Source organism: Xiphophorus maculatus, chromosome 17, assembly GCF_002775205.1.
Source record: "Xiphophorus maculatus strain JP 163 A chromosome 17, X_maculatus-5.0-male, whole genome shotgun sequence".
NCBI classification, from domain to species: Eukaryota; Metazoa; Chordata; class Actinopteri; order Cyprinodontiformes; family Poeciliidae; genus Xiphophorus; species Xiphophorus maculatus.
Window position 1 is genome coordinate 17,763,700 of NC_036459.1, and position 11,560 is coordinate 17,775,259.

An 11,560-nucleotide genomic window follows, 5' to 3' on the forward strand; every position below is an offset into this window, starting at 1 on the left:
CAGCCTCCTTTGCAACTCTATCTGCTGTTTGGTTTTCTTAGTGAGCTGGCAACCATAAAACGCTAATTATGAAACCCATCATATGTATTTTGTTTTCTTGATGCTCTTGACTTAAAGACACAAATGTAATTGAATGAAACACAGTAGTGGATCCATTTTCAATCACTTTAAAAGGAGGTTAATATCTGAACTTGTTGTGTGTGTTCATTTCCTTCCGCTCTCAGCACATCTTTCAGCAAAGCCGCAGAACCTTTAGCCACGTCTTTAGAAACACAGAGACCACAAGTGTCTACCAAAGGATGTCAGAGCTGCATCCTTTGGTACAAGATGATCTTTCTTCTGCTCGGTCTGCTTTGCTCCATCTGGGTAGAACCTGCTCAATGTCTGGAGGAGAACAGAGAGTTCAACTTTACAGAGGACCTCCGTCAGCTCGCTGTGGGCAACAACTCTGTTTACATCGCTACAGAGGAGAATCTTTACCAGCTGAGCCGTGACCTGACTCTGATCTACAACCTGACCCAGAGAGGGATCTTAAAGAGCACCGACCAACAGGATAAAGAGGAGTTTTACAGAGACCCCATGAAGGCTGTCTTAAACGCAACTTTCAGTGTTAATGTTTTATTACCATTTGAGGAAAATGACACATTGATCAGCTGCGGTGTGACTGGAAACGAACTCTGTGGTTTCTGTAAAGTTCTGGACCTGAAGAACATCTCTAAGCTGGTTTACAGTGAATCCATCCAGGTGGGACCTCAGAGGAGCAGCAGTGGGTCTGTCAGCTTTCTGGTGGATGTGAAGGAGAAACCAGGTCAGACTGAGACTTACATTCTGACAGCGATAAAGAACCCGAGAGACAAGACAGAGTGTAGCGATGATTTAAAGACAATCAACCTTCAAAACACTGATCATAAACAGCCTGGGGATATATTTTCCTGGTCTGGTCGATCAGGTGATAAACCTGGGATCCAAACTGAAGCTGATGTAGAGTTTGTGGACGGATTCCAGATCAACTCAACAGTGTATCTGTTCTCCAACGTGGCATCAGGAGGTAAAACCAACAAAATCCGTCTGATCTGGCTTCAGGCTGAAACCAGTAAAACTCAGACTCTGGAGTCTCTTCATGGAGCGACTCTCAGTTCCTCTGGAGGCAGCAGACTGCTGGCCTCCTCGGTCGTCCCAGGTGGACAGCAGGTCCTGTGGAGTGGAGTGTTCAGTGTGGACGGAGGAGAAAGCAACACTGAGCTGCTGCTGTTTGACGTCAGTCCTGATCTCAGCAGGGAGAAGAATAGAGATCCAGACTTTTTTTACACATCAAAAAGTACAAATTCCTGGGTAAGTTATTGTATTAAACATAATCTTTGAATGTTTATGGTTAACATGCTTTGATATTTAACTGAGTCCTGGATGACTGAGAATCTCCAGCAGCATTTTACATGTATGAACTGAGACAGACTGAAAAATCCAGTAAAGGTTGAGAGATTTCTATTGAAGAAATATAAAGGTTGGCATGTTTTTGTGTATTATTAACCGTTTTACTCTTTTAAATCACTTTTACTAAACTTTGTTGTGTTCAGTTTGAGAAATGTAAAAACCACTTGTCATATAATCTGTGGCAATGTGTGTTTGTTGTTTCTAGTTTTGTTTATATTTCTGTCTAAAATATAAACATTTAAAGCCGACTTATTGAAACTTGTTCTTTGTTGCCATTTATAAAACTATACATCTTTCCTCAGTTTGTAAAGACAAAACATTGAAACGATTCTCTCTGTTCCTCAGTCTGTGCTCCTGAAACCGAAGGCTTTGCTTTTTAAGCAGAACCTCATGAGTTCTGTTCTGGCCGTCAGGCTGAACGGCTGGATGGTTTTCTTCATTGGAACAGCAGATGGACAGATCATCAAGGTGGGTAGAAAACTAACAACTGAGAGGAAAAATTGTTCTAGTAAAATAAGTAAACAGATTTGTATCGTTTACAAACACAGTGACAAAAATCACATTGACGTATAAAACTGTTTTCTAGTGAAACTGTTGAATTATTTTTGTCTCTTTAGCTAATTTTTGACATACAGGTTTTACATGTTATATGTTTTCATGTCGAATTATGAACATTTTACAGACAACAGACAAACAAAATTACTACACAATTATTGGGGTTGAGCAGACATTAGATCAGATGATATACTAGACTTTAATATGTGCTATACCACTTCATGCACTATAAAACACATTAGTCTCTAGTAGGTTTTCTTCCAGGACTGCCCTGTAATTAGCTCCACCCACATTCCCATCAACTCCACCATATCATGATGCTGCCACCACCATGTTTGCTAAGAGGAAGATGGGAGTTTTCTGTCACTGACAACATTTTGTTCTAAGGATAAAAAGTTACATTTTGGTCTCATATGATCAGAAAGCCTTCTTCCACAGGTTTCTGTTAATAAAGTTTCAAAAATATATTTTATTTGGCAATTTAAAAAAAAAAACAGATTTGAGTGGATATGTGACTAATTGTATTGTAAGAGATTTTCCCATCAGTCCTGACATCAGGACTAATTATGTCTTATCTGGCCTTTTCAGTCATAATGAGCCATTTATACAGTAATTAGATCAATGGTGAGGAAATCACAGTGTCCTGCTGTGTCATGACTGAACTTTGTTACTTTTCCATGTGCCATATTATTTCCATGTGCCATATTATTTCCATGTGCCATATTATTTCCATGTGCCATATTGTTTCCATGTGCCATATTGTTTCCATGTGCCATATTGTTTCCATGTGCCATATTGTTTCCATGTGCCATATTGTTTCCATGTGCCATATTGTTTCCATGTGCCATATTGTTTCCATGTGCCATATTGTTTCCATGTGCCATATTGTTTCCATGTGCCATATTGTTTCCATGTGCCATATTGTTTTTATGTCAGTGTTTTTATGTCTGGGAATGTAACGTCAGTGATTATACAACTGTCTGGTTAGTCTAGCATAACTTTAACTAATATTTATCTTGAGTTATTGCCATAATATTTTTTTTATCTATCCAGCTAACCCTGTTTCTTTGATAAATACTGTATCTCCAACCTCACTGTTGTTGTTGTCATCAGCTCTCTGTAGACAGGAAGTATCAGCCCTCCTGTCCACAGATCCTCTACAGAACCACTGGAGACAACAAAGTGTTTCCAAAAGTCCAACTGGATCCAGTGGATCAGAAACATCTCTATGTGCCGTTTAAAAACCAGGTAGACTGGAGCTTTTTCATGTGGCGTTCACTTGCCCTGCCTGTTGATGTGTTTCTGAAACATGGTGTTCTGCTCCAGGTGAAACGTGTTCCAGTGTCAAACTGCAGAACTTACCAAAATGTGAAGGATTGTCTTTCTGCCCAGGATCCATTCTGTGTCTGGTGTGTCTCTAAGAAAAGGTCAGAGAAACTTCACCTGCAGCTCAATCCTTCAATCTCAACTTTATGATGACACATTTACATTTTTTTCAGCTGCTCATTTAAAGACGACTGCACAGGTTCAGAGAGGCTGTCCATCCCTGATGAATCCAAGCAGAAAATAGTTTCTCACAGATTTCTGAAGGACTCCACAGGAGAGGTGGGTTATTAATTCATATATTTTTGACTGTATTCATCTGGAACTATCAGTTATTATCATCTTATATTTGTTCTTTTCTCAGATAAAAATAGTCGTCCAATCACACCTGACTACGGAGAGGAAGGTTCAGCCTAACTTCACCTGTGATTTCTCTACAACCTCCACCCAGCTTTGTAAAAAACAGGAACCAAAACCACAGTACCCACAATGCACCTGCATTCTCAATGCCCCTTTCCCTGCTGATGGTCAGTGATGGTCAGGAAGTCTTTAAACATTTTGTTCCAGCTGTTAAAGTTTCATACTTTATCTTGGATTTACAGATCTTGACGTTACCGTGACGATCAGACTTGGAGACACATTTCTGTCAGAAAAAATAAAGATGGTCGACTGTTCCAGTATCCAGGGGCAACCAAGTTTTCACCTGTAAGCTCATTTATCTTTTATAATACAGATTTAATAACAACTGATATCATCCCAAAGTCTAACAGCATAATTTAACTCCAGTGTTTTCATAACAACTCTACTCTGCATAAAATCTGAATAATACAAATATTGTAGCTGATATTTAAATCTGACCGATGACCCACTAGTAGAATCATCTGTTTCCTGTTGTAGCTGAAAGGAAAGAATCAGTGTTGAATCCTGAGAAGCTTCATTCTTCACAATGTTTCATTGACAGGAATCATGTCGTCACTGCAGCTTGTTGTTTCTAAATAAATCTGTATCATGTGTCGTAATGTTTGAGTAAAGCTGAGATCAAACTGGGACTGTTTTCTGTCCAGGTGTCAGCGGTGTGTCAGAGCAGGATGTGGATGGAGACAGAACAGCTGCTCCTGGGCCACTGACGCAGTCAGCAGCGTTTCTTCTCAGATGGTGCTTGTTAGACATAATTACATTTCCTTAACATGAATATCTATTGTTTGTTTTCTTGTTTTTTTCAGTTTCTGTGTTAAACTGGACTAATGTCAGCTGGAACGGCTTCATAAAATGATCTGATAAATGCCACTTCTCTCTTTCTGCAGGACATTTGTGCAAACATTGGGCAGTTTGGGAGGAACCTTTCTGTGAGTCAGCATTTTAGTTGATCTGAGTTTAGTTATACTGAAACTATAACCAACGAGTTCTATTTTCAGTGTAACTCGTTGTAATGTGAGACATTTGTATTTTCTGCTCCTTCAGAAACCAGAGATCTCCTCCATCTCTCCCAGCGTTGTGTCTTTCTATGGCAGAAATCAGGCTGTGTTGTCGGGTCGTAACCTCCGAGATGCGACCGGAGTCAGGATTAAAGCAGACCTGGACTGTGACCCAAAGGAGTGAGTCGTTTTATTCTTTGCTCAGTGTGTGAAAACATTATGTCTGCTCTAAAATATATGTTCACTCATTTTGTTAGGGTAAAGAAGGTTATTTGATTACAGTGAAAACATTAAATGACTTAAAAGTGTGTTTTCTGACTGAGAAAAATGTTCAGTAACCCTCCTCTCTAATCTCGACTTTCACCTTGTGTGGCAGAAAAAGTAACACTGTGCAGCTTCTGTCTGATTGTACAGACTTGCACTTTCACATGAACAGCAGCAGGAGCTTGTAGGCCTTGTGGTGACATTCCTGTTTCAGGAGATTTTTATTTTTAGCATCTTGCAGTCGGTTTTCAGAGTGAACTTGCTTACAGCTCATTGCTTGTTTCATAACTGGTTACTGTATTGTGATTTTTTTTTGGTATAAAACATTATGAGTTGCCTTGTTGCCTTGTTGCTACACAAATAAAGGTGATTTGACCTGTGATGCACAGGACGCTAGTTTATAGTTGAACAGTTTTTGTCTCTCTGTGTTCTCTGGTCAGATCCCCGGTGTGGAACAACAACGGCTCCAGTCTGACCTTCCCTATTCCCAGCACAGAAGCTAAAGGCCTGGCCAAAGTGTGTGTTCTCCTTCCAGATGGAAGTTGCCACGGCAACTTCACCATCACCTATCAGTCATCACCAATCTGCACTGATATTACACCAAGCAGCAGCTGGAGAAGGTATTTAAACTTTTTTTTTTTTTGCAAAAAAAATAATATAGATGAACAATTTCCAGCATCTGCAGAGAACCATGCACTGATGTAATATTAATTTATTTATTAAACCAAAAGTTGTTTGTTGGACCTCTTTAAACCTATAAAGAAGAAATTTCTTTATTCCTTCTGTATATATATTTTTTTATACAGAAATATTTCTGCTTAAGGAAGCCTGCACACGTGATCTTCACAGGTTACACTGCAAAAAAAACAAAACAAAAAAACTCTTACCAAGTATTTTTGTCTAGTTTGTTGTGCAAACATCCTAGTACACTTGAGACAGACATAAGACAAAACTAACTTAAAAGTAACTTTTCAGTAAAACATATTATCTGGTTTTAAATCAATCTTTAAATATAAATGTAGAAAAAAAAACGAGTTAGCTCCACTAGGACATTTTTTCACTTGTAATGGAAAAATGTCTTGTTATAAGTCGGAAAAAACTAGAACTTTGTATCCATATTCAAGAATTATTGACTTAAAACAAGCTTACATATCTTACTGAAAAGTTACTTTTACGTTGATTGTGAATCATTTCAAGTGTAGAAAATACACAGAAATGCTTGGTAGGACTTTGGGTTTTTGCAGTGTGCTGACACTTCCTCTCCACTTGGATCTTACTTTTGCTGATTTGCCAAAATAAAAGTAATCTTGATGATTCAGACTTGTGAAAACTGTTCTGTGGATTGGCAAGATGTGGGAGGTGAATATCAAATTAAATCTAGCTCAAAACTAGCAGAACACTTCAGAGAAAGCTGGTCAGAATAACAGGGAAGTAAAGTGTGTTTGTCCTCCAGTGGGGGCAGGAAGGTCACTATTTCTGGGACTCACCTGGATTTGGTGGAGGGGATCACACACAGCCCCGCCCAGCAGGAAGTCATGTCTCCCATGAGCAGCAGCTATCAGGTAACTCTGCAGACAGAAACTCTGTCATCAGCATACGGTGAACTACGTCATGCTCCGTTTTGATTTCCAACAGACTCTCATCTATGAAACGCCTGCAGCCAAAAGCCCTCTGGTGTCCAGCAGCACCGTGTTTCTGAAAGTCGTCAATGAAACGTTGCCCTGCGCTCAGAAAATAACTTACTATCCTGACCCAGAGTTTTCCAGCTTCGCGGCCGTGAAGGAAGGGAAAGATGTCCGCATCACTATTCAGGTAAGGCCGTTTCCGTCCACAGTGGTTCACTCAGACATGTTGATGTTATATTATTGAAGGGGAAACTGGTTCTGATCTTTCAGAAAAAGGCAGATAACCTGCAGATGACAGAAGCAGAGCTGTCAGTTGTGGGAATTCAGAATGAAATTGAACATGACTGCTTCATAAAACCCGAAGGAATAAGAAACAAGACAGAAACCTTCATCTGTGAGATCAAAGGACTGCAAAGCGCCGACATTGATATAGTCAAGGTAAATGCTACATTTATGGTAGTATAAGTTTAATAATTTGAAGTGCTGTTGAAGTCCTGTGTTTTTTAGCTGCAACTACAACAGCTTTCCCTACCAGTGTCTCACATTACTTGGTCAACATGAACCAAGAAACAGGACAGGACATGCTTCACCAAATTGGATATAACAGTAAAATGTGTGGGTTTGCTTATAATATATGAAATAAATATATGTAGGACAGGATGTTGTTTGACCCAACAGTATAAATGTTTATATCCAACCCATGGCTCACTGGATCTGCTCCACTGTTGATCACAATGGCTCACAATAAGAAGCTGTAGCTCCATCTGTTGTTCTGTACTTGATTCACTAGGCAGGTATTCATGTATCAATAAATGACAGACACTAAGAATAGTAATTCCTAGTAATTCCTGATAATCAGATGGTGTCCCAACTTTTTAATCTTGATTAAAGTGACCACCATTATTAATAATTGCCCTTAGAGCTTAATAGTTATTGATAGTACAACCAGCCTATTGTTGCGCAAAAAAAAAAAAAAAATTCAGAGAGGCAGGAGTTTTATTTACAGATTTATCTTTTCCTCTGATTGCAGCTCAAATTTAAAGTTCTTTTGAAATCAGCTGTATTTCTCTTTTCAAGATCAATTACGGAAAGAAAACAATAAATCTGCGGATTTTGTCTTTATTCCATAAAGTCCTTATGATTCTGCGGCTCTTGCTGGTACCCTGCGTTGTTGCCGGTAAGTACATTAGCATGACGGATGTTTTGTTTTGACCCAGTGACTGCACCAAATGCCAAATCACACACAACGTTCTATCTGCGTTTCCCGACACAATGAATACTATATTGTATGATTAGTCAATGGGATTGAAATAATCACCAGGACATTTTTATTTGCAGTTTTGTTTGAATCAAGGTCAAAGTTCCTACTGAGAACCTCTTTGTATTCCAGTGCAGGTGATTATTTGTATGTGGGACAGACGGACTCACGGCTGAGACAAAACTCTGATCAGTTTCTGGAAGGAGAACTCCAATAAAGAGGCGTGTTTTCTTCTTTTCCTGAACAGCTTGGTGTTTGAATGCTTTATGCTCCGTGACATTTCTTTTGTTGTGTATCTAGAGGAATTAAAAACCCTAAACCTCTGTCTTTCCGAAACATCATGTTTTTAGAAATGAACTCAGAAAATCAAGAAATCAGTTTTCAGGGCCGGCCCAAGGTCATATGGGGCCCTAAGCAGAACTTGATTTGGGGCCTGTCCTGCTCAGAACGTCAGCGCCACTAACAGCATCGGAGACCGGAAGTGGTGGAATCCGGGTAAGGGGGCGGAGCTTAAAGCAATCTGAGATAATTGGTCATTTGCTGGGATGTATTTATAGACAAACTGGAAATCAAACACAAAACATTAAAGTCGCAGCATCAGATTGTAACAACAGTAACATAATCACACTGTGAAGATTGTTTTTTTGTTTTTTTTACAGTTTTACAAAGTAAATGTTGAGTAGATCAAATCTACTCAACGCTCTACTGTTCAAATCTTTTCATTTAACAATGTGGAAACCTTCACATCAAACTTAATATTCTCATTCTCTATAAACAAAATTTTTAAAATATGTTTGTGTTCAAATCCGTATATTTATGGAAGGCCCCTGATGATCTATGGGCCCTAAATAGTGGCTTAGTTTGCTTCTGCCTTGGGCCGGCTCTGTTTGTTTTGCACCTTTGCTGATTGAACCGTTTTGTTGTTTTCTTTTTCAATGTTTACCTATTATTGTAGTAGATAACAAATGTGTGTGCAAATAATGCTTCTGCACTGTGTAAAAGTTTTGAACGTCGAAATGTTGACAATAATGGAAAAAGCATTTGTGCTCAAATATTATTGTTCATGTACAAACACAGTGTTTTGGGCAGGAGGCTTTTTTTCTACTGCTGCAAATCCACATTTTGAGTGACTCATCTGTTGGTCAACAAATACACAATTCATTAGTTTTTGGGGTTTTTTTTGGTTTTGTTTTTTGGACAAAAATGAAAGTGCAAAGAGAATAGTGACAAAAATATCGAATGTTTTTAACGAAATTTGAGATGTGCCTTCATCCTATGTCACTTAGTGAACTGAATGACAAATGAAATTTTTTATACCATTAAAACTTTATTAAAAGGAGTCTAGATGTGCTGGGACAATGGTTACTGGTCAGCTGCAGCAGAAGGGGGGAAAAGCAGGGAGATGAAACCAACAGAGGAAGAATATTAATCCACAGAATCTATGTCAATTCTGCAAAGAGAGAAGAATCACAAAAGAGAACCCAAATCATTCAAAGTGATCACTTTCATACAGCGAGCTGACTTTCATTTTCCCGACAAGAAAATCTCTTATTGCATATTCAGTTGTGTCAAAAGTTTTAATCGACTCCTAAGTTAGAGCATTTTTATGTTCTTAATCAGCAGGATTTTCTTGTTAACTGCAGCTGGAAATGCGACGGAGCCAGCCAGCTCATTTAATAATCTGGGTTATTGGTAATAACTCTAAATATCAATGTTAGGAGAAATATTAAGATCAATGATTTAACTAAACAATAAATATGCTGAGAAGGTTCACATTCCGACCTCCAACGTTTAATGATTTCCGAGGCACATCTAAATGGAAAATGTTTTGAACAAACTACAACCACTAGCAACATCTCACTGGTTCTCGTTTCAGAGTGTAAGGAAGTGGTGTATGTGTGATGTACTGAGGTAACAGCAGTGTGAACCTGAGCACATTTCCAACCACAGCGAACCAGAAAATGCTCTTGGCATGGTGCGTTCGGACCATTTCGAACTCAGGTGGTTCGGAATATACTTGCTGCACCTTCAACAGGTTACAAAGTAGAGCTTGTTGGCTGTGATTGATGCAATTCATATACAGGGAACACCGGTGATTTGCAAATATTTAAAATAAAGTTCTATAGATAAAATAAAATTTTTGCTTCCTGGAGGCGTGACCGGTTCTCAGGTTTTACGTTTTACCCAACGGCTGGCGTCTGTCCGTGGCGTATGTAACACCATGTTCTTTGTCAGGAGATGAAACTTGTTAAATTAACCCCAAGGTGCGTCAGCTTCCCAAGCTGCATTTCTTTTTAAATGTTTTTTTTTATTTTTTTACATATGGTCAACAAAATGTAACGAGGTTGACTAGCTAAACTTTCTATCAATAATTTGAAGTTACGTTCTGTTGGAATAACTTTATGTGTTTTAAGGTTTATTATTAACCTTTTGTTTTACCTTTGTACTTACATTTTGATGGTGTGCTTTGAGTGTTTGAAAGTGTTTGCAGAACAGGTACCTGTGAGAGGCGGCCTGCTTAGAAGTGAAGAGGAGGGTACCATGAACGAGACATTCCAGCGGTCATGCCCTAGAGCACATGTGTCAAACTCCAGTCCTCAAGGGAATGAAATGGCTTCATTACCTCCTTGTGTAGATCAGATCTCCAGAGCCTTAATGACCTAATTATTCTATTCAGGTGTGGTGCATCAGAGGCACATCTAAAAGTTGCAGGACTGCGGCACTTGAGCACTGGAGTTTGACATCCCTGCCCTAGAGAAACTGCAAACTGACATTCTTATCTTATGAAATATGCTTTTAAAGAATGTATAAATAAGCTGTGTTCATGTGAGTGTGCAGCCGCGCTTTGCTCCCCTTCCCTTCAGGGCTGCACACTAATTCTAATAAAAGCAGGGTAAGACTCAGTTGAAGCTTCAGAGCATAGGCCCAAATCTGTAACTGGGTTTCAACTGTGTTCTCCCTGCAGGTAAAACTGAGTTCTGACTCTTGTCTCTTCTTTGTGTCTGTGTTCAGGTTATTTAGACCTAACACGTTCAAACACACAAAACTCTATAAATAGGTGAAATTGGGCATATACTGACCTGCATGAGTCCACTGTATTTATTTTATACTATGGCACCAAGAAAACTTTTTGAATTATTGATTAGGACTAAGTCAGTTAATCTTCATTTGTTCTCAGAGGAGGGAGGATTACTTTATAGGCACTGACAGATTTTGCCAGGTTTCTTGGTTTTCGGTGGCTTTCTGCATCTCCTTTCCTCCATTTGTTAATCTACTTTTCTACACAACTTCATTTCTATAGTTGCATGTTTTGTCCATTGTCGGCCACATGTATTTTCCACAGAGATGTTCTTTCCCACTGATGTTGGGTGTTTGAACCTCCCCCGGGCCTTCAAACTTGAGGGACATCAAAGGACATTTTTCCCAGCGACTTCCTGGCTGTCATGGCCCGGCCTTCATCACCGTCCGCAGCATTCGCCTCCCGTGAGTGAGAGTTATCCTGTTTTCCGAGTTCCAAGAATTCTGCACCAATGGCTGCATGACAGTATGTAACGCAAGTAAACAAGTACATTTACTTGAGTTTCAAAATACGTTGTAGAACATTCAGGTTATCTGTCTTCTCTATGTTTTGTTGTTTAACTTGAAAATTCTTTTAAACTCTTCTTCTGACTTTTGCGGTGAGATAAGAA

General features: G+C 39.1%; 1 protein-coding gene across 1 annotated transcript; it reads left to right on the forward strand.

Moving 5' to 3' along the window:
* Positions 1-327: 327 nt before the first annotated feature.
* LOC111611880 (plexin-D1-like) lies at positions 328-10,514 on the forward strand. The gene is made up of 16 exons (XM_023350636.1): positions 328-1,332; positions 1,777-1,899; positions 3,100-3,234; positions 3,313-3,413; positions 3,486-3,591; positions 3,674-3,836; positions 3,912-4,014; positions 4,374-4,464; positions 4,614-4,655; positions 4,771-4,904; positions 5,429-5,608; positions 6,442-6,550; positions 6,624-6,800; positions 6,884-7,051; positions 7,691-7,790; positions 8,004-10,514. The coding sequence occupies exons 1-16, from the start codon at positions 328-330 to the stop codon at positions 8,045-8,047; spliced, it is 2,781 nt and encodes a 926-aa protein (XP_023206404.1). The 3' UTR covers positions 8,048-10,514.
* The last annotated feature ends 1,046 nt before the right edge of the window (positions 10,515-11,560 follow it).